Source organism: Lathyrus oleraceus, chromosome 5 (genome assembly GCF_024323335.1).
Source record: "Lathyrus oleraceus cultivar Zhongwan6 chromosome 5, CAAS_Psat_ZW6_1.0, whole genome shotgun sequence".
Taxonomy (NCBI): Eukaryota; Viridiplantae; Streptophyta; class Magnoliopsida; order Fabales; family Fabaceae; genus Lathyrus; species Lathyrus oleraceus.
Genome location: NC_066583.1, coordinates 295,607,627 through 295,632,060, shown reverse-complemented (window position 1 = coordinate 295,632,060; position 24,434 = coordinate 295,607,627). Strand labels below are relative to the sequence as shown.

At 35.7% G+C, this 24,434-nt stretch overlaps 1 protein-coding gene across 1 annotated transcript; it reads right to left on the bottom strand.

Moving 5' to 3' along the window:
* Positions 1-6,573: 6,573 nt before the first annotated feature.
* LOC127084057 (amino acid transporter AVT6C) lies at positions 6,574-8,701 on the bottom strand. The gene is made up of 5 exons (XM_051024435.1): positions 8,245-8,701; positions 7,852-8,004; positions 7,523-7,726; positions 6,957-7,428; positions 6,574-6,866 (listed from the first exon to the last, which is right to left on the bottom strand). The coding sequence occupies exons 1-5, from the start codon at positions 8,606-8,608 to the stop codon at positions 6,740-6,742; spliced, it is 1,320 nt and encodes a 439-aa protein (XP_050880392.1). The 5' UTR covers positions 8,609-8,701; the 3' UTR covers positions 6,574-6,739.
* Positions 8,702-24,434: the final 15,733 nt, after the last annotated feature.

Here is a 24,434-nt window from a genome sequence, read left to right as displayed (position 1 = left end):
TGGAGACTGTTCGACTAGTACTTGCCTTGGCATGCAAGTAAGGCTGGTTGAAATTTCACTTAGATGTGAAATCACATTTTTGAATGGACCTTTGGATGAAGAGGTGTATGTCACACAACCTCCTGGGTTTTTGATTTAGGAGGAAGCAAGGAAAGTATACATGTTGCACAAAATGCTTTATGGCCTCAAGCAGGCACCTAGGGCATGGAACAAGAAGATTGACTCATATTTAGTCAAATTGGGATTTGTCAAATGAGGTTTATGTTCAGGTCGTGGCACAAGATATAACAATCATATGCCTATATGTCAATGACTTGCTAGTGACTAGAAATAACTTCGAGAAACTGTCGAAGTTCAAAGAGTTGATGAAGAGGGATTTTAAATTTTTTATATGGGAAACTTGTTTTATTTCCTAGACACATGTCGAACCAAGGTATGATTCTACAATAAAGAAAGTATGTCAAAGAGATACTCAAGAGATTAATGATGGATGATTTGATTCTCACATCTTCACCCGTTAAACCAAATTTGAAGTTGGAGAAGCATGTAGAGGAAGACATAGTCGATGCAACTTTATTCAAACAAATTATCGAATCTCTAAGATATGTGTGCAATAGTCGACTTGATATAGGTTTCTCAGTCAGATTAGTGAGCAGATACATGAGTGAACCAAGGGTGCCACACATGAAGGCTGCAAGAAGAATCCTAAAATACTTAAAAGGATCGACACACTAGGGAATTCTATTTCAATGAGATTCTAACAGCAAAGAAGTTGTGATTAATTTTTATTCAGATGTTGATTGGTGTGGAGACAAGGAAGATCGAAGAAGCACAATTGGTTATTTCTTTCAAGTCTTTGGTGTCCCAATCTCATGGTGCTCGAGAAATCAACATGTGGTGGCATTGTCATCGTGTGAGGTAGAATATATAACAGGATCCTATGTTGTGTTTCAAGCAATTTGGATCAGATATATGATGGAAGAGATGGAGGTCGAAGTGAAGAAACCTCTAGTGCTTCAGATCGACAACAAGTCATTCATTAATCTTACAAAGAATCCAAATTTGCATGGAAGGAGTAAGCACATCGAATCTAGATTTCACTTCTTAAGGGAGAACGTAAATCGAGGTGAACTTGAGGTAATACATTGCTCAAGTGAAGCACAGGTGGCCGACATTTTTACCAAAGGACTGAAGATTGACAAATTCCTGAATTTGAGAAAGAAATTAGGAATAGTTCATATCGGTTATGATTAGTGTATCTTCGACAACTTGGATTATAGGAGGTATGTTACGATATAATCCAAGTTATGTGTGGCATAAGCCCAAGTTAGCTAGGGTTGGAGTTTGTTACTTAGTAGCCAAGTAACTTGTATATAAATACATGCATATTGTAATTCAATTTGTACATTCATTCAATAATAACAATCCTCATTTCCTTACTCTTTCTCTCTCTCTCTCTCTCTCTCTCTCTCTCTCTCTCCCCACTATGTAACACACTAAACCCCGGATAATAGATTTTAAATAAAAATAACAGGAAAAGGATGTTACTCCATCATAAATACTTCATAAATCATAAAACAATAGATGTTGCACATCAGAAATTTACTTAGAAACACCATAAAATATGTCTGAATAAAACTGAATCAATACATCATAATCAAAATCTCATAATAGTTGATTACAAACAAATCAAAGTAATGCAAACGAACGCACTTATCCCCAGTGTTACAGATCAGAGCATTCTTATTCAAAAACTAGAATATACGGAAGATAAAAGTCTACTGAGAGGCAATAGCCATCTCACTGCAACAACGAACTGCAGTCCTGCTAATCACCTGTGCAAAGCACACCACAAAACCAACAAACAAGAAAGGGGTGAGAATATACTTACATATAGTAACAGTGTGATTTCAGCAATAGAAGGATATTAAAGAAACATAACAATCATACATAAATGATCTTTTTCTCTCTCTCTCTCTCTCTCCCTCTCCTTATTAAAAATGCCTCATGCACTAACACATTTTCCCTTACTATTTAGGTATAAATAACGTAGTTGAGTTTTAATGTGTGCCATTTCTGTGGCAAAAAATAACATGGTCATGTTCAGGCAGACTTTTATTAGAGGTTGATCTAATTCATTCTTACATAACTAACTTGTAAGTATGAGGAATGTCACTTTATGTAAACTCTTTTAATTCTCTGTCTCCAACCAATATGATTTTTTTTTGGGTTTGGTACATGAATATTAACGATGAATGGTCAATGGTCTGATCGATAGACTTTGATACCATATTAGAGTTTGACATAACTCATTCTTATAAAATCTACTTGTAAGTGTGAAGGGTGTCACTATATAAACTCTTTGTGGACTATATCTTTAATCAATTTGAGACTTGAATGTTTTTCAATATAATCCCTTACGTCCAACACTATTGAGCTTGGTGCGTGGATATAAACGGTAAGGTGACCCAAATTATTGATATGTGAGATTTGATTTTTCCAATACACTCTTTTACGTCAAAGACTTTTTTTTGATGCGTATATATAAATGGTAGATAGTCTGAATCGATAAACTCTTAATATATTATAGAAATAATTTAGTCTAAATTATCTTTATAAAATCGACTTATAAGTATGACATATTGGTTTATACTCTATATAAATTATTTCAAAAATTATCTCCCTACCAATATTAAACTTTGGATTTTCTCAATAACTTCCACAAACATGTTTTTATTGCATATCAGCATCTCAACCACAAGAAGTCGTACTCATTTTGATGTCAGGAGAAAGCGACACTCCTCGGCATTCAAAGTGATGGATCTCTTTCACTTACCAAGTGGGGACCTATATCCACGGCTTTGCATTAAATAATCATTTAAAGTGATGAATCCCTTTTAAATTCTAATTAATATTAATTGAGAAAGTAATTATTTAATTAATATTACTTAAATTAGTTTCTATTTTATTTTTTAAAAAATTTGTATAATTGAATCGGTTGTTTTGATACAAAAGGAAAAATACACATAAGTGACATTTTATGGAACCTTGTTAAGGAATTAAATATAAAAAATCTATCTTCATTTAAGTATTTGAATTTTCGGATTGAAGAATTAAATATAAATAGTTCAGCTATTTCTTTGCATTTCCTTATAAAAATATAACCAGGATCAACCGAAGGAGATCACAACATAATACAAAATCTCAAATAATTAAGGATCGACCAAAGAAGACCCACAACATAATATAAAATCTCAAATAATTAAGGATTTTAATTTTGTATTGGCCTTTATTAAATGCAAGTATTATTTTTCTCACCAGGATCACTTTTTGGAAATTAGAAAATGCATTTGTCAAACTTCAGAAGTACACCTTAATTACACATTGGTACGTCATTAGCGAGTCATCCATCATATTTTGTCAAAAGATCGTCTAGAGACTCATCTCCGTATTTTTTGCAGGGTGAGATCGTAAGTGGATCTTCGGACTAACCCCTGAAAGCATTTTGAGCTGATGGAAGAGATTTTTTGCACAATTCAGTGGATATTTCAAAAGTGCATCTCCGAAAAAACACCTCAGAATAAAGAACATCAGTCATAGACACCAAGTTTGTCATGAAATTGATATTTTTTTAGGTCATTTATATTAAGGATATTATAACACCATACAATTAATGTAATTCAAGGATGTCACATATAAATTGAAACAGTAATATAATTCCAAACATTAATCAATTAATCGAAAATGTTACCAGTATACATAGTTTGTTCAAAAAATTCAGATTCTACAATTGTTACCAAAATACAAATAAAAACTACAGTGCATATCTTACCCCCTATTTCTCCTCTCCCTCATCTACTGCAAGGCGCTTTGTGCCTCGACTAAGATAGTGTACAATGGTCATACCAAAACTCCTTTCCTCAAAATCTCCTATCTCTCGGGCATCTGTCATAAGTGTCGCAATATTCTGACAGACCGACAACATGTCATGGGTGTGGTTATCCCTAGCCTGTTCCTATTCTAATATCTCCAAATGAGTTGACCTAGGTCGTACTCCTGCAACATCTCGTGTCATATAAGGATGTGACACATTATATAACCACTGGATGTAGCCGAATGCAACCCATAGACCAGGAGCTGGTACACTGTGTGCATCTTCTAGTACTAGATGATTATATAAATCATTAAGTATGACATCAAAATCTCCATGGTGGACTGTCGGAGGGGCCGACATGAAGGGATGTCTTGGAATAAATTGAAGAAACATGAACTGGCGCATGACCCGCTTAGGCAGATGTGGATACACCAGGTGCGCCCGACAAGCCCACCATCCAGAGTATAAGGCTATGTCATCCGAAGGACGCGTCTGACGGTGATCTTCGTATGGGCATTATCATATGTTATCTACTGCAGTGCGGTCAATAAGCACCTAAAATGTCTATATCGCTTTATTCCCTATGAGTGGGATATAAGAGCAAGCATGTGTCCAATTCTCAGTGTAGTTACCATCAAGTGCCCAACCGGGCATGCAAGAAAAGTGAGAGAGAATTCATGCCTGAAAATGATTCAGATAAAATATTAGTAATGATGTAGCACAAGTTTTATGAAATATTAGTAACAGTGAGTATGCAAATATATTACTGTAAGTAACATGCAGCTTCGTGTCACGCATCTTGTTTTCCAAAGACAAGCTTCACCTAGATTCAAGTACAAATAAATCAAACATGCGGTCTCCCAGTTGTATGCGTGGATCCACTCTAAGTCGATGAAGTATGTCAGGTAGACTACATCGACGTAGGTTGCACTTTTGTCCACAAATATGACCGTGTCAACCAAGTACATGAGGTATGACCTCAATGCACATTGTCTCTAGTATAAAATATGTTCATCATCATCTTCGACCTCCACTTCCGCAGCCAGGTAGTATTTGTACAACTTCTCTAGATATGGAAATATAACATGAACGCCTATCTAGGCATCAATCTATATTCGGGTTTCACTTGGATCAACTCTCAAATAGGTCATCATCATGTCCAGTGCCTCAAGTCTAGAGATTCTGAAGATGTTTAGTAATCTTCTCTTGAATGGATGATGTAGGAGACATAAGACATCATCAAGGGTGGTGAACATATCATCAATAGCAATAGGAATATGAAAAGATGACATATTTGAGCGTCATCTCTCCACAAAATATGCCAACATGCCATCGTTAAAGGTCTTGTACCTAGTCATCACGGATAAACCTTACAGCCTAAATAGCTGCAAGACATCCTGAAACCATGCCTCTTCGTGTTTTGGAAAATTCAAAATCTTCCTGATGTGGCTTATGCTTTTTATACTGTCACAAGACTTAAAAAAATACAACAACATCAATCAATTCAATTAGTAAAAAACAAATTTAATGCAAAAATAATTAAATATTTATGCTACATCTCCTTTCCACATAAGCCTATCAATATGGTATGCATAAAGAGTAAGTAGGGAGGTGTCATAAGGGTCTCTTGGAAAACTATCAGGAACGTCAACACTAGCAGCAAGTTCCTCTTTTTGGGCTTTAGGGGAAGTAGGGGAAACATGCCTCCTGGAAGATGACGTCGGAGACACATGAGCTCGGGAAGTCGACACTTCCGGATTAAATGAAGTCGCACCAACTGGTGGTCGTAAGGGTCTGGCCCTCTCCCTGAGAACCGATGCATGTTGGGTCACTCGATCGTTCCTCAATCTGTCTTGATTTTTAGCCATTGTATCTATGATAAAACTAGAAAATCATATCACAGTCAAACAAGTCAAACCCAGATGACAGAAATGCCAAGTCAAACAGTTATACGAGTGCAGAGAAATTACAGAAGTGTATCTCCGTAATTTGGAAAAATCAAAAACTGGAAAATTTTGAAGATGCATTTCCGTAAAGCCAGAAACACGAAATTGGTAGGAAAAACAAAAATCCATCATGTCTTATGCTCTAATCTTCAAAAAATGTGAATGTATATTTCAATAAAAAAACCTATTACAAATGTAACTACATCCTAATCTATCTTGAACAACCTATATTAACTAATTCATGCATCACATCTCAAAAAAAGAATGTGAGGAGAAACTTAACAAATGTGAATAGTTGAAATAGGTTGAATGGAGTGAAATGTATGTCTTGGGATTGAATGTAATGAGGTAGAAGTAGTGTTCTAATTTGAAAAATGACCTAGTTGTAATTTGCTCACAAACTCTTTTGTGTTTTTGAAAGTTTAACAAATGAAGAAAAGAAAGAAAGCGAAAGTTTGGCGCAAGTTATATGAAACGCGAGTTATATGAATTTAAACCCGTTCGGAGATGCATCTCCGTAAAAATCACTAACTTTTGAAATCAGAGTTATTACAGAAGTGCACTTACGGAGTCACCCTAACATTGATACATAGATACATCTCTGGACTGAATTTTGAGCAAAATGGGAGTGATTCGCTTATGAAGTGTTGAGGTGTGTATTCTCGATGCGTCTGAAGATGCATTTTTGGATTTGAGGAACATGATTTATTTTTCACTAAGATGTTCAAGTACCCCCTTAAAAAGATGATGAAATAGATAATATATAACTCTCTTTCTAACATATTATTCCCAAACTTTGTCACACTGCAAATAGACTTTTGAATTCTATTGCTTTGATACTTGATATTGTACATAACAATTCCTTTCAACATATATGATTAATACAACAAATCTTCTAAGAAATTAAAGAGAGCACCAACTATGACTTGCTACCTAAAGCATTGTATATGTTGGTGGAAATTGCAATTGCACTTGTCACTACAGCAAGTATAATCATAACAAGTGCTATTATTTTGTCCTTTCTTGTTGATATTCTAAGAGCATCCCTGTCATATCAAACAAAGAACATTAGGATCATGACTTATATTCCTTTCCAATTTGTTATAATAACTAATAAGATTATGGAAATAGGTTACCTTAAAACTATAGTGCCAGGGAAAATAAAGCTAAGGCACAGTGCAGTTGTTGATCCTAGAAACTGAAAGAAATACCAAATATCTGGTATTGCTATAGCAGCAAGATAGGAGAGTATTAAGATTACAAGAGTGAGAATCACAAATCTCTTGTTGTCTGTGTCTGTGGCTAGTAAAGGCTTCTTGGGGAAGAAGAGCTCATAAATGTTGGTTCTTAAAGAGAAATTCACTACAGGGAATACTAGCATAATGTGGAGTGCATAGCTTACACGAATTAAAGTATTCAAGAATGAACCAACAGCAGAATCAGCACTCTGATCAAAATTGACTAGAATGTCTGATTGTATTGAATCTCCAAATAAGAGGTAGCCAAATAAACCAATTATAAAGTAGATAACAACACAAAACAATATTGCTAATCGAACTGCTGTTTTCATATCAGATGGATTTGCGAGCTCAAATCCAATAGGATGTACTGCAAAGTAAAGCAAAATGACTCATCAGCACAACAAGAAAAGGAAAAAAAACCTTATCCACACCAAATAATGCAAATGCAATTTAATTTGTACCATTGAAATGAAATGCGAATGCTATGACTATAACAGGAACTGCAGTGAACAAATCAAAGAAAGATGTCCGGTAGTCTAATCGAGGAACCAGTTTAGGAGTTTGTGTTTTTCCTTGCACCAAAGCAACAATAGCCAGTCCAGAACAAATGACAACAAATGCCACAGCAAGAAGAGTTGATACTGCAGAACTGTACTTCAAGGATTCTGACAAATTTCAAAACAACACAACACAAAAAAGAATAACTATTATCACGAATCTATGCCATCGAATCTCTCCAATCCGAAACGTAACAAGTGCATGTTTGCAGTAATTGGAAACACCCACCCACCTACACTTCTGTACAAGACCAATGGAAACATAACAAGAACCAATGTGACGAGAAGAGCAACTTCCCTGGAATTCCACCATTGAATCCCAAACCACTGTTGCAAAATTCCCAAGTGCACTTCATCTCCACTTTTCTTTCCAGATAAAACATCCCCTGTTGTTCCCTTACACACAAACATGAAAAACTTGAAAACAAAGTAACAGCACTTTATTAAGAAACCAATCTATTTTACATCACAAATATAAAAGAATCAAGCTTTCAGGTGCGCATTGTTTAGCTTAAAATTTTTACTTTTTTATACTAATCTGAGAACTAGTTTTTTTGCTTAAAATAGTAACACGGTAATTAAGAATTAAATTAAGAAGAAAAGAAAGAAATGATATTGGTTCTAACCAATAATAATGAGGAAGAGAATTAAGGCCCCAAAGTTATTGATTATGATACAAACTTTAGCGGTTAAAGCTCCAGCGGAACCGAAAGCTTCCTTCATGACGCCGGAGTACGTCGTCGTTTCACCGGCATGTGTAAAACGCATGAGAAACTCGACGGAGACTTCGGCAAGCACGGCGACGATTAGAAATAAGGTGAAAGAGGGAAACACGCCGAGAACATTAAGAACCGCCGGGATTGACATGATTCCAGAGCCAATTATGCTGGAAGCGACATTGAGTACGGCACCAGGAATCGAACCAGACCCAGCCGCTGAGTTACAGCCAGTCAAGAGGGGAGCATGGACTCCGTTTGATGGTGGTGACATCCCGGCGGTGGAGATATTTTGGGAGAGTTGAGAAACGAAAGGTGGAGTTCAATTCGTACCGTAGATAACAACTACATCTATATATATATATATATATATATATATATATATATATTGATTTTTTTTCCATATGCATAAATTAAATTAAAGAACTAAGTAATCTACTGTAAAAAAAAGTGTAGTAGTAAATTATAGGCACATAATGCTGATATTGGGGAATTTATGTGATTCAATCATTATGGGTATCGAACATGCAAGTATGAACGGTTATCCTGCAACAATTTTTAGCTCACGAAGGCTTTGGTGGTTCAAACCTCATAGAGTGATCACCATTGGCTTCATTTTTGTATTTGATTCACAAGTTATGTTCTGAAATATCTTCCCACGCTTCCACACTCCATCTTATAAAAAAGTAACGATAACTTGTGTGTTAGGGCATAAAAAGTTTATATCGGAAAAAATAATTAAAAAATTAATTTTATATTTTTATTAAAATCAAAACACAATTTTCAAGATAATATTTTTTCATTTAGTTCTTAACTTGTGTTCCTAGGGCATAAGTTAGCATTACCCTTATAAAAATTAAATTTTGTTTCATTTATGCTCTTCCACTTCTTTTTTTTTTTTTTTTTTGTCTTTCTTTCCTCTTCGGTCTCTCTTTCACCGTATATGTTTCACACTTTCTCTTTCATCATTCTCCTTTAGAGCCTTTTAAAGAATCAGAAAAATAACAATTTGAATTGCAGGGTAGGGTTTATCAAAAAAGTTTTCTCTTTTTTTTTTTTTTTATTAACTTTAATGTTTTTTTCTTCTAGGTTTTATTGTGATTTGAAACAACTTTCGGCGGATCTGAAAGTGATAGTTTATAAGTGTCATTTCTTGGGGTTTCTTATGTAGCCAACGAAAGAAGGAACTAGGGTCTTACGACACCTACCATTTTCCTCTTTGTTACTCTTCAATCAAATCTAATATGAGGCACCAACTTCATATCCCGCATCTCCAATCCTCTTTCCTCATTTTTCCATTTTTTCTCTAATTACCGTTTTGATTTTATGACATAATTTTTCAATCCCGTATTCATCGATTAAATTGTTTTTTTCTTATCGGTTATATTCTCAGCTGAAAATAATTTGAAAGAATCCGTTTTGATGTGTAGTTTATTTTTTAGGTTTCATTTTGTTTGATTTTATGTGACTATTTGGCCGATTCACATTCAATTCGTTACTATTTTTGTTGTTGGAGTTGATTTGAAATGGATCAGTTGATTATGATTTTTATTAATTGTTTCTTATTTTTGAGACATTTGCATTGTTTGATACATACGTCTGAGTTCCCTTTGAGACATTTGCATTGCTTCCCGTTGTGATTCGACTTCTCAAGAAGTATCTGCTTGCTATACTATGGAGAAACTGAGATTAATTGTAAGTTGAAATTTTATTTTAAGGTGATATTGTGATGATTTGTTGACATTTATATACAGGCACAAACAGTGGAAGATCTTAAATAGCTCTTCTTGCTTTCATATCTTTTATTATTATTTATGATGATCACTATAATTGGATCTGAAGGAATTGTTTGAAGTAGAAATATGTTCTGAACACCGTTAGTTTTCAATATTTTTATTCTTGTCAATTTTTTTATTGCTATTAGTTTTCAATTTTTTTATTCCTTGCAGTAGATTCCACACCAAGAAGTTTTCAGTCATTGTAGATCTAAGAACTCATGAAAATGGAGTTGATAACATCATGGACGTGAAAGGTAATCCTGTAAGTTTGTCTAAATAGATTCTTAACACTTTAGGATTGGGTTGCAACAGCAACAGGTCTGTTACCTTTCAGAACTGGAAAGCATATTTTGTAAATTCTTCTCTTAAATACTGAGGTTTGATACTGAGACTTATCATATTATTTTAGGCTGTAGAATGAATAACAAGTTTCTATTTATACTCGTAAGTTGTAGGAAGTTGAAGATGCGCAAAAAAATCATAAATATAGTTATCCACTAATTATGAAACATTAACCACACTTTGTGATTATTTGTTCTTTTGATGATACCTTGTCAAATAGTTTGGGGAATTTATGTGATTCAATCATTATGGATATCAATCGTGCAAGTATGAATGGTTATCCTGCAACAACTTTCAGCTCATGAAGGCTTTGGTGGTTCAAACCTGAGAGAGTGATCATAATTTTCTTTATTTTTGTATTTGATTCACAAGTAAATGTTGAATCAGCTCAAAGAGTGAGTCTCGGATTACTAGATTTGGTAAAATGAATTGATCAAATGGTAAACAAAAAAAGGGAAATTTGTATTCCACCTTTTGGGTTGGAAAATATCCAATGGAAAATCGAAAATGATTCTAAAATTTCAGAGATATACCTCCAAACGCACCGCGCACCACTTTTATGACGCACCAAACGAGTGTCATCCTAGATTAATACAAAAAATTATTCCGGAGATGCACCTACGGAGATTTGGGGCGGGATTTTGAAATTATTGTCACATTTGCATGTCATATCTTTTTGGAGATTCACATTTGTTTTCTACTCCAAGCCCTTATCCAAAAACCCTTCCATTCTCAATCCACATTTTCACTCCAAATATGCATTCTTGTGTTTCATCATATCAAAGGGAGCAAAAGGAGTTGTTATTTTAGGTAAAGATCATTTATTTCAAGTCTCATTGCTCATATTAATCTTGTTTTTAGTCTAAAAAACATGTGTTTAATCCAGAGATGCCTATCTGGAGTCTGTATGAACTCATCCGAAAATGTAGCTTCGGTAACTGTTTGTTGTCATTTTTTCAACTCTGTTTGCAGTATTAGTACTTATTGAGTGTTTTATTGTAATTGTTTTATTAGATATGATGCACCCTAATGCTTTTCCCAAACATGTTATATCTCTGGATGCCAAAGGTGTTGTTGTGAAGGTAGTAGATGTTGGCAACTAATTTAAAAATAAGCAAGAGTTTGAATTTCGTGATCACATGCTTCAATGAATTAGTATGGAGGCCTCCAAATTGGGATTTGGTGTGGTAATCAGAAGGTACAATAATGGTTTAGATAGAAGAGGTGCATTTATGATAATGACATGCAAAAGAAGTGAGAAATATATACCTCCTCTCCGGAATTTTAAACAAGATGACACCGATTCAAGAAAATGTGAGTGTCCCTTTAAGTTGCGTGGTTATATGTTGGAAAATAAGAAATGGAGATTTAATATCATATGTGGTTTACATAATCATGACTTGTGTGAAAAGTTTGTCGGTCATTCAATTGCGGTCATTCAATTGTGGTCATTCAATTGTGGTCATTCAAGAAGAGATGCATAAATTAATTGTTATTGGTTGCGATATCGCTTTGATGAATCCAATTGCAAATGTATTTCATACTTATTATGCATTACTTTGTAGGTATTGTACATCCCAAAATTATCAAGGGCCGAGCTTTTGCAAGACGAGTATAAAGAGTAAGCAAGTCAGATAACATGACCCTAGACAAGTCGGAACCCGGACAGGGTAAAGCATTATTATAAAATCAGAGCAGGTCGGATCCGGTCTCATGGTAACTCTGAAAGAGGAGTAAGTCGGTATGATCTCTTGAAAGGTGCTAGGGAGCAATATGAATGGTCGTAGAGGATGGTTACGAAAAGTCTCCATGATTGCATATGAGTTATGAAAATTGATGGAATAAGCATTACTTGATAGTTATGGAAGACGATAAATGTTACTAAGGGTTGCTTTAACATGGGATATGAAGAGGCATCCCTTGGAAAGCCATGGAAATATGAGTGAGTATAAAAGGAAACTTCCCAACTAGGAAGAGGAACAACGAATATCTCATAACAAAATATGACGATTGTGACCTTGCCTAGCTAACTTCAAGGAGGGTTCTCCAAATAGTGTTTAGCAAAAACATTTGGCGCCCACCGCGGGGCCTCGATAAAACTTTTCTAGGCCTCATAAAAACCATACATTTCGTCACAACAAAGCGATGTCTGGATCATCGCATAGTATGAGGGAACCTCGAACTCCTCCAAACATGGCATAACTCCTAGTAATTATGGAGAACCTACGCCAACAGAATGAGTCTCTACAAGAAAGTGTCCATACATTGTAGCAATCACAAAGTACTAAGGAGAGGAAAGAGAAGGAAGAACTCATTGATCCTCAACCTATATCAGAAATGATTTAGGGTGATCAAGTCCTAGAAAGTTTCATACCACCACCTTTGCCATCCTTCGATGGAAAAAGTGATCCTCAGGAACATATAATATTATTCAACAATCACATGTCAATAGTCGGGTCTTCCGACTCCCTGAAATGAAAACTCATAGCGGGAACATTCAAAGATGTGGCGCTAAATTGGTACATGAGTCTACCTGGACTATCAGTTACCAGCTGCCAAGAGCTGACTAAAAACATGGTACAATATTTCTCCGCCAACAAACATAGAAAGGTGAATACCACCAGTTTGTTTAGTGTGCGTCAGGGGCTCTCCGAGTCCCTTAGAGAATACATGGTGAGATTTAACGAATAGACCATAAAAGTCTCTCATCCAAATCAGGAGATGTTAGGAGGAGCTTTCCAAAATGATTCATTGGCGCAGAAGCCAACCACTAGCATGGAGGAGGTCATGAGCATAACAGAATGTTACGTTAAGGGGAAGGAGAGTAACATGGAGGAAAGGTCTCGGGATGCTAAAGCAAAAACACAATCCAGGCACGAAGGATCCAGGTACAGAAGAGAACACCACAAGCACGAGTCGAGGGAGAGGTCAACAGTGAAACCTTCCCGAAGGCCATACGATAACTTCTATGAGAATTTCACCCATCTCAATGCAAAGCAGGCTGATATTTTTAGGGAAGTATATCATCTCAAGTTGATACCCGAACTAATTCATCCCAATAGGGTCAATGTTGTGCTAGGAAAGGATGAAGGAGCATGATGTGCATATCATCCTATGAGAGGCCATTATACTGAGGATTGTCACCACTTAAAAAGATAAATTGAGACATTAATCCATAGATGCCGACTATTATCATATGTGAAGGAGGCGGAAGGGTCAGCAGGAAAGAGAAGCTCGTCCATGAGAGAGCCAGATTAAGAGAATACTTCTACTAAAAAGGGGAAAAAAACACTAAGGAAGTACAAAAAGCATCAGAGTAAGGTTCTTGATAGTAACTGTATCATCACCCTATAATATCATCATCGGAAGGTCGACGTTCAATGCTCTAGAAGTTATGTTATCCACTCTTTACCTAACCATGAAATATCCCCCTAGAAGGCGGACAGGTCCGAATAGTCAGAGGTGATTGATCCGTTGTCGCACACGGGTCAAAAACGAGTAGAAAATATGGTAAACAGGAAGTGACACCTCGAATCGTATCGCAAGAACTCTTGGAAAAATAAACCAAATAAGAAAACGAAATAGGTTTTTTTTATTCGATTGAGAATAAGTGATTATAAAATTAATGATTACGAAATAAGCTGATCTATTGATTCGGTTTCCTAACTTATGATTGGTTAATATAACTTTCGCGTCCTAGGAGGATTCTAATCCCTTTCCGATTACAATAACAATAACAAGTGTATTGATACTAATATATCATATGTGTTCGTAATTTCTGAATTAAGCAAACAAATTAGGCAAACGTGAATTAAGCAAACGCGGTTATAGAACATATATCAATTGAAATTAATCAACACATATTTTATAGAACTTGAATAAAGAATACAAGACATAAAACAAAATATTGAAAGGGAAAAGACATCTGATTGAAAATTAAATAACCTCAAAGTATCGACGGAAACCGATTACAACATATCAACCTTAGATGATTAGTTCTCCATGAATTCGTCTAAAGCTTCTAATTTTCGTGAATGCAGAGAATAGGATTATTGTAGCAGAGAGAAACCTAATATAACGGAAGGGAAATTCGGGCCCTTATGGAAACCGACCCGAAAATTACAAAAACCGGCCCAAACTAACTATTTTAATTAAGTTTAAAACTTCAACGAATTATTCAACCCTCCTTCACTCTGAATCAGCTTTTTACTTCAACATAAAACTTGTAGGTATTTCTCTTAGCTTTCCAACTCATATCAGAATGCATCAATTCGATTCTCGAAGTTCAAGTTAGGTTTGTACAGTGACAAGGTATCAAATAACTATTTAAGAGTAAAAATAAATTAGTAAACTTAAATATAAATAAGTACGACAATAAAATAAAGCCAGAAATAAACTTAAATATAAAAATGCACTAAAAGAGTAAAAAAATAATAGAATAAACTATAGAGTTGTCTAAGTACAATAATAGAAGAAGTTTCATCAAAATGCACTGATTAGTGATCAAGGATTAGCCAGGAAGTGCTACAAAGACAGTTTAAAGTTAAAAAAGAAGATTCAACATGAGCGGCCTATGAAAGAGGATTCCTTGAAGGTAAACCTGTGATATCTTGATCCTAGAGAAGATCTCAGAGGCGACAACTTGGATCTAATTGGAGAATTAAAAAAGGTATAAATCTGCACTTAAGAGTTTCAAGTCACATAGATAGGCTCAGGGTTGTCCCAAGAAGAAGAGGCGGATATCACTAGGGTATTAAGGGACAATGTCAACCTTTTTGCATGGAAACTGTCAGACAGTCCCAGGATTAATCTGAGTGTTGTATTCCATCAACTTTCACTAGATCCAGCATCAAAAGTTGTGATGCAGAGAAAGCAAAAGAACGAAGAAGAAAAAAGGAAGGCGATCACAAAGGAGGTCGGCAAACTATTAAAGGCCAAATTCGTACATGAGATAAAATATCCTACTTGGATATCCAATGTGGTCATGGTGAATAAGAAGTCAGGAAAGTAGCATATGTGTGTAGACTTCACAGATCTAAACAAAAGCCTGTACGAAGGACCCTTATCCATTGTCACATATTGATAGACTGATCAACAGTACTTTAGGTTTTCATTTTCTCTTCATGGACTCCTACCCAGGTTATAATAAAATACAGATGAGTCTATCTAATGCACCCAAAACAACATTCATGACCGACAGAAACAATTATAACTATGAGGTCATGCCATTTGGACTAAAAAATGTTAGGGCTACGTATCAGAGGTTGATGGACATGATATTCTCGTCACTGATAAGAAGAAATCTTGAAGTGTACGTTGATGGCATGTTAGTCAATAAGGAGTTTTAACATGAGACTTAATCCCGACAAATGTACGTTTGGGGTACAGGCCGACAAATTCCTCGGCTTCATTTTGACTCACCGGGGAATAGAAGCAAATCAAGACAAGTGCCAAGCTATCATTGATATGAGAAGCTCTGCATCCATAAAAAAAAGTCCAACACCTGACAGGGAGGCTAGCTTCCTTATCCCAATTTCTATCTTGTATAGGTGACAAGTCCATATACTTTTTCGCATCTATAAAGAAGTCGGCATAATTCAGATGGATGGAAGAATGTGAGAAGGTGTTTAAGGATTTGAAGAAATTATTGTCTTCCCCACCGATCTTGGTCCATCAAAAGGAAAGTTCACCTCTTATCTTGTACTTAGCAGTATCTGATAAGGTAATTAGCTCGGTATTGGTTCAAGACAATGATGGAGATGAAATACCGGTCTATTTCGTTGACAAGGTTCTTAAAGGAGCATAAATTTGCTATCAAAAGATTGAATAACTAGGTTTGGCAGTAATGGTTACCTCTAGAAAACTCAGGAAGTACTTCTAGAGACATCCTATAATAGTCAAGACAAACTACCCGATAAAACGAATCTTGAAGAAGCTGAATCTGGCAAGCAGAATGGTAGAATGGGAAGTGGAATTATCTTAGTATGATATCACATATGTGCCCAGAAACAACATCAAGTCACAAGTATTGGCATATATTTTAAATAGAATTGAGTTTACCCACCCTGGATGAAATACCAGAGCAATGGATCCTATTAGTGGACGACTCGTCTAACCTCTATGGTAGTGGAGTAGTAATAGTGCTAGAAGGACCAGGGGAAATGGTACTAGAGAAATCTCTTTGATTTAGTTTTCAATCCAACAAAAAGAAAGCAGAGTATGAAGCGGTGATTTCTGGTTTGAAGCTAGCCAAGGAAGTCAGAGTTTTTCATTTGTTGGTTCAAACTGACTCACAATTGGTAGCCAGTCAAATCAAGGGAGACTTTTAGATAAAGGATACATTATTTCTCAAGTACTTGCAATAAGCTCTGCAATTAGCCAATGGCTTCACAAAATTTGAGTTAACACATATTCCCCGAGAGAAAAATACCATAGCCGATTCGTTAGCCCGATTAGGCAACACTAAGGGTTCGGGGCTAAACAGGACGATAATCCAAGAAACTTTAGAAGCACCGAGAATGGAAGCGGAGGAGGTTGTGTTATTGGAAAATGAAAAGGGTTGGATGACACTCATAATTCAATATTTAACGCAGGACAAGTTACCATATGAAGAGACTAAGGCGCGATGCATCAAAAGGATATCTTCCTGATATCTCATGGTAGTCGATCAGTTATATAAGATGGGTATATCTTCCCCAATGCTTAGATGTGTCACTAAATAAGAAGTAGGACTCATAATGAAGGAAGTACACGATGGAGTATGCAGAATTCATATTGGTGGAAGAGATTTATCTGGAAAAATACTCAGGGTCGGGTACTATTGGCTAAGTATGCTATAAGATTGTGCACGACTTGTAAACGGTTGTGAGACATTTCAAATTTATGCTCCCTTCATACATTCTCTGGAGGAGTTATTACATTCGATAATATCCCTTGGCCTTTCTATCAGTGGGGGGTAGACATCCTCGGTCCCTTACCTTTAGATGTCGGGAACTTAAAGTTTCTCATAGTGGTAGTTGATTATTTCACCAAGTGGGTAGAAGCCAATGTCGTATCTTGCATCACAGTATAAAGGGTAAGACGTTTTTATTGGAGAAATATTATATGTCGTTTTCACTTACCAGGAATCATTGTATCCGATAATGGCACGTAGTTTGCGAGCTCTTCTGTTATAGAATTTTGTAGGCACCTCGGTTTTCATAATTGATTTGTATCGATCGAACATCCCCAGGTAAAATGTTCAGGCGGAAGCATCAAATGGAATCATCCTATCAAGCATGAAGAATAAGCTAGATGAATCAAAAGGGTTTTGGACCGAGTAGTTGCATGGGATCCTATGGTCCTATCACACTACTCCTCATTTAACCATTAAGGAGACACCCTTTTAAATGGTGTATGGCACCGATGCGATGATACCAGTAGAGGCCAATTCTCCAACTTGGCGTCATTTGAACTTTAATAATGATCTCAATAGGGAAGGGTTGAATAACTCGGCCCACCTCATAGAAGAAATCAAAATAATGGCTTATGTGAGGGAATGTGCAGCAAAGTAGAGGATGGCCAGAAGGTTCAACATCATAGTTCGACCAAGAAATTTTCAAGAGGGAGACTTGGTTCTGAAAATGATTACAGACACATAAAAGAAGGAAAAGCTCTCCCCAAATTGGGAGGGATCTTACTGGATCAAGCATAAACTGATTAATGGAGCCTACAAGCTCGAGAATTTAGAAGGATTAGAATTGTCGAGGGCTTGGAATGTTTCCAACCTTAGGTTTTATTACAGTTAAAAACTATGTAATGATATTATTTGAATAAAAATTGTGGTTAGCACTATTTTCTCTTGCAAGGGCAAGGGTTTTTAATGAGTCACCCTTAACTCATATGATTGTGTATCACTTTTATAGAAACGTTAAGATCGTCCCAGTAGGAGATGAATGTTTTAGGCATCACTGATAAAATTAAAGTGATCGGCCATGTAAACGAGAAACCTCTAGATGGATTAAGTTAATAAAACCTCTAACCCATGAAATCGACCATGTAAATGAGAAACCTCTAACCGTGTTAAGTTAATAAAACCTCTAACCTATGAAATCGGCCATGTAAATGTGAAACCTTTGGCCGGGTTAAGTTAATAAAACCTCTAACCAATGAAATTGGCCATGTAAATGAGAAACCTCTGGCCTATTTAAGTTAATAAAACCTCTAACGTATGAAATTGGTCATGTAAATGAGAAACATCTTGCTGGGTTAAGTTAATAAAACCTCTAACTTATGAAATTGGCCATGTAAATGATAAACCTTTGGCCGGGTTAAGTTAATAAAACCTCTAACCAATGAAATCGACCATGTAAATGAGAAATCTTTGGACGGGTTAAGTTAATAAAACCTTTAACCTATGAAACCGGATAAGTAAATGATAAACCTCTGGCCAGGTTGTGCCCTAAATAATCGCCCAAATAAATAAAGACTTATGGCCAAAATATGGTAACAAAACATTTGATTAGAAAAATGTGTCATAAAAGCCCCATGTCGGGCTACTAAACACGAGGATCAGATCAAAGGTATGAGGAGCCTCTAACAAACAGATAAATTAATTAAGTCATTTAATTGAAAAGTCTAAATTATTAACAAAGGCAAGCAATCAAAGTGCTAAAAAGGAATAAATTGGTACGCATTAAAGCCAACCTCTAAAACATGCCAAATGAAAAACATAAATCATAGGATAACAAAATAATATTGTCATACTCAAAAGGGACCCTTTGAGGGGCTTAAACATGCTTCATAAAGGTAGATATTGTTCAAAAATTACAAACTGCACATCACCATTGATGGCCAACAACAAACATAAACAAACTTAAACATCACGATGCTTCTCCTCCTGAGCCTCGGGGTGTTCATCCTCTTTGGAGAACTCGACTTTGATTCCCCATAAGGAGCAACAGAAACAGTATGGGGCTCTGAAACAACATGAGAGGCTTTGATGTTGTCCATCTTCTTCCTTTTGAGAGTTCGAATCTAAACACCTGACAGATCTCTCTTAGAAGACGATTTTTCTCCATGCCTCGCAAACGAGTTTGAAAGCCTTGATAAATCCCTAACCATTTGGGCGTAACTGAGAAGGGGAAATATTTAGGGTTTTAAGCAGGTCGGATTCAAAATTACTAAAGGGGATACAAACTTTAAAATCCTCGATTACCCCTATGTAAAAATAAAAGTACTCATTAGACACTCCTCTTGGACGAGTAATACAGTCTCTCTCACCAACCATGCATGGTTCTAATACATCCTCCTCCTCATTATCGGTGGAGAAAACTTGACTATTAGAGTGAACCTTTGAGATATATATGTCGTTAATGATAATGTGATCATAACTTAAAATCTCTTTGTCAATCAAAGATCTTGTTATCTCCATCAAAATATCCATGAAACCCGATGATGAAGACACTGAGTCAATTTTATTGTCAGGTGAGGGGGTCTCACCATAAACTTCCCTAGTAATCTGGTCAAACTCCACTCGACTCAGACGAACGTCACACTCTCTCATGCATTCATTCCAGATTTTACCTCTCTCATTAGCAGTAAGGGAAATTGGAAAATCTCCCAAATCATCATAATCTCTTATTATAACCATAATAAAAATAAGAAAAGAGAGAGGGAAATGGAAAAATACCTAAGGTTTAAGCTTGTATAAAGAGCGATTGATTAAGGAAGCGAAAGAAACTCGTCAGTAACACTTGAAAGAGGGATGACTTACTTTGGTGAAAAACAAATGAAGAAAATCGTCTCTTTATTAAAACAAGTTTAAAACGGTCAAGAAGTTGTATGAGACTGAAATAATGATGACAAGTGAGTATCCTCATGTAAAATGCCATCATGATAAGGAGAGAGAAAGTTAGCTGGAAATGGCAACTCACAAAATAAGTGACCCACAGGAATTCCAAGATTTTCTTGTCTGAACACTTCAATCCAATTAGATCTCGTGATTGAGGGGCATATGTACATCCCAAAATTCCCAAGGGTCGAGCTTTTACAAGTAGAGTACAAAGAGTAAGCAAGTCGGATAACATGACCCTAGAAAAGTCAGAACCCGATCAGGGTAAAGCATTATTGCAAAATAAGAGCAGGTCAAATCCGGCCTCGTGGTAACTATGACAAAGGGTAAGTCGGTTTAATCTCTTGAGAGGTGCTAGGGAGCAACATGAATGGTCGCAGAGGACAGTTACGAAACGTATCCATGATTGCATATGAGTTATGAGAATTGATGGAAGAAGCATTAATTGATAGTTATGGAAGACAAAGAATGTTATTAAGGGTTTCTTTAACATGGGATATGAAGAGGCATCCCTTGTAAAACTATGGAAATATGAGTGAGTATAAAAGGAAACTTCCTAACAAGGAAGAGAAACAACGAATACCTCATAATAAAATAGGAAAATTATGACCTCGCCTGGCTAGCTTCAGGGAGGTTTCTCCAAATAATGTTTAGCAAGAACAAGTATCACATAACAAAAATGTGAGAAGTCAGGTTAAACCCACGGTAAGACCGAAATAGATAAAGGCCGGATATATAAAAATGGTTAAGGCGAGTGTGATAGTGGAAAAAAATAATGGATGCATGTAATGTTATAGTAAATTCTTCTGCTAAAGAGTTATATGCCGATTTCGCTATACATTTCAAGAAGGTATGTGAGAAATATCTAGATTAGTTAAAATATGTTGAAAGCACAATTTTGGACTAGGTGAAGGAGAAGATTGTTTGTGCATGGACCGATAAGGTTAGACACCTTGGGAATACAATAATAAATCGAGTTAAGTCTACCCATGATACATTGAAGAATTGGTTGGGAAATAGTAAGGGCGATTTGTGTAGAGATTGGGACTCTATGAACAAAATGATCCATAACCAGCACAATGAGATGAATACATCATTTGGTCGGAGCATCACAGTGTTGGAACACAAATTTAAAGACATCAATCTTTATTCTTAGTTGGTCAGTAACATGTCTCTAGAAAGTTTGAATTATAATTTCACAAAGAAAAACGAGCTAATAAATTAGGCCCGGATAGTGCAAAGTATGGTTGCACAATTGTGAAAACCTATGGTCTACCATGTGCTTGTCTTATTTTTTCCGGACTCACCAACTATAAAATCTCAATAAAGTGTTTTTAAAAGATCTCGCATTAGAAAACCACCTCCTTCACCGCCTCCACCAAAAATCCAATTCATTGATGAGATGCTAGTTTTTTATGCACAAATACATTGAGCGGATCTTCAATGTTAAGGGCGATGGTACTTGCGATTATCGAGTTGTTTTGACTTTACTCAGAAAAGGAGAAGATAATCACACATTTGTTCTCCATCAACTTATCCATGAGTTGAGGAACCAAAAAAATAATACACACGACTTTACAAAAAGAAAGAAAACTTTGATGCAATTTATGTGTCTCTTGTTCCTTGCATTAGTGGACCAACACCAGAGGAAAAATGGATTCGCTTCCCTAAAATGGATCATCTCATAGAAAATGTGTGTGATAGAGTGTGTATTGATCTTACTAGATACGAGTTTTCATAAACCTTTTTCCCACTGCGCACTGCCCCACCTTAAAATCCAAATGATTGTATTATGTATATTGGGTGGCTTTCGAAATCACGGAACTTTGTTCATGTTTATTTGAAATCGAGATTCCTTATACTACTTACATCAGTGGAATGGTCGACTCAATCAACAACAAAAGTATAGACTTGGCTGGACCAATTTGTGGAAAGGATGCAAAAGTTCGAGTTGAGTAACATTGAAAGAGAATAAAATGCATAAAATTCAAAGGGGGTACCACCCATACTTATAGATTTAGCCGTCGATAAATCTTTTGATTCGTTTTAGTTTTCCTTCATCAATTAAGCGTATGTAGTTGTGTATTAATATTAATGAAGTGTAATATATACAATTTCAAATATTTTAATACATTTTGATGTTTGCCATAAAAGTTATTCATTTGCCAAACATAACACACAGGTTCTGTTTTCTGCCTAATTCAGGAGAGGTTTCGGAGATTTTCTTGTTTTTAGGCTCTTGTTTTTTATTTCATACAAATAGAAAATATCTCAAATATCACAAATAAACAGCATCTAGTATGTCGCAAATGTCTCCTTCTCCAGCGTGACACCCAGGTGAAAAGTTTAAGCTCAATGAGTACACCTCTTTTGCAGATCTGCAATACAAAGTGCATATTTCCTACCTTACGAAGATAATCGAACAATTGTGAAGCTCGAGTACCGTTCATCATCAATTAACAATGAATGCAAGATTGATTTCAACAACTATGAGTTCAAGATGGATGAAAATGTAAGGGTAATATGGAATACATTTTTATGTTTCGAAACAAAAGTTCTGATCAAGTTGGAAACAATGATTTAAAGATCGGTCGAAGATATTGTGAAGATGTTGAAGCGTCCACCTGGATATTGAAATGTAATGTTTGATTTTATGTTGGCATCACCTATGTAATGTTGATTTTATGTTATGAATAGTAATTTTATTTTGTTGTGAAAGAGGTGGATTTTAATGTGAAAAAATCTTGCTATAAATACATCACAAGATGCCTCTTGAATGAGTGACAATGTTTGGAAAATAATTAGTTGCAATGATTCGGAAAAGGCTTCATGAACATGTGCAATGAAGAGGTGTTATGACATTTCAAATGTTTCACATAGCATCAGGAAGCAATCAATTTCTCTAATGGATAAAACAATTATTCTATTTGCAACTTAAAAAAAACTAAGAAAACTTACATAACATCAATCGATTGCTTCATACCATAAATTGATTTTAGGGTTAAATTTAGACCCCTAAATCATTGCTTCTCTTAGGTCAATCAATTAACACTTCAAAGTTTTTAAATTTTTGCTTGGCATAGGCAACCTAACAATTGATTATTCCATAGTGTCAATCGATTGTTCTTTTTGAAAAATTGAAACTTTGTTCTTTTGAAAGTGCTTTGAATACAAATCATGCATGAATGTTCAAGAAACATATAATGGTTTAGATTAAAATATTTGGAGCACCTAAAGCTTATATACTCATGGACTGCCATTATACCTTAATCTTCATGATTCAATCCTTTGATTTCCAAAGCTTATGCAATCTTGATACTTGATTCCATTTTTTCTTCTTTGGTCTTTCTTCATTGATAAGATTTTGTCTTCATCAAAACTACGATAATATAGTTGATGAACATCTTCTTCACACTTTCCCTCTAGTCCGCATGAACCTTTATTTTCAATCCTCATATGGTTCCGCATAACGTTCCAACAAACGTCGACCAGAGAAAGAGCATAAAGTTATCTGGCCACAAGTAGGGAGGATTTCTATACCATAAAAAGAAATTAATATCCTTATAGTGAGTGAGACGCCCAGATTACAACAAATGATCTCAAAATCCATGAGAAGTCTCTACACGTTGGGCATGATTTGAGAATGGGGGGCATTGAGTGTCGCCAAGAAATATGCCTCAAAAGGCATAAAAGGAATCAGGACCCCTAACTCATGAATGACAGGAATATGCAAGTAAAAATAAGGAACAAATGAACTGCCCATGGTGACCATGTTGGCTCTTTCCATTTCTGATTAGGGCTCCAAGATTACATCTTTTTTGTGTTAAGTACTCGAATATCCAATACCCTGATAGAACCTTATGACCATGTCACAACTTGAATATAAAGATGCAATGTCTCAAACGTGAACATGTTTAGTTTTCTTCCTATCCATTAGTTTCTGACGAGAGGGGAGAGGATAGAAAACTACAGTGCTTGGACCTTTGAGAGAATTGTGAATCCCATAATCTCCTTCTTTCCTATCTGAACTCAAAGAAGCAATCATGCGTTTATAAATTTTCTACGATTAAACAAAATGGAAAAGGGAAGGAAGATGAAAAGGTTTTCCTAAAAAGTATGTCAGGGCCTTTTATAAGGAAAAACCAATG

Coding starts and splice junctions, on each gene's coding strand:
- LOC127084057 (XM_051024435.1), bottom strand. CDS start 8,608: ATGTCACCACCATCAAACGGAGTCCATGCTCCCCTCTTGACTGGCTGT. Junction 7,727..7,851: donor GGTCTTGTACAGAAGTGTAG/GTGGGTGGGTGT, acceptor GAAATTTGTCAG/AATCCTTGAAGTACAGTTCT. Junction 7,429..7,522: donor ATTCGCATTTCATTTCAATG/GTACAAATTAAA, acceptor TTTACTTTGCAG/TACATCCTATTGGATTTGAG.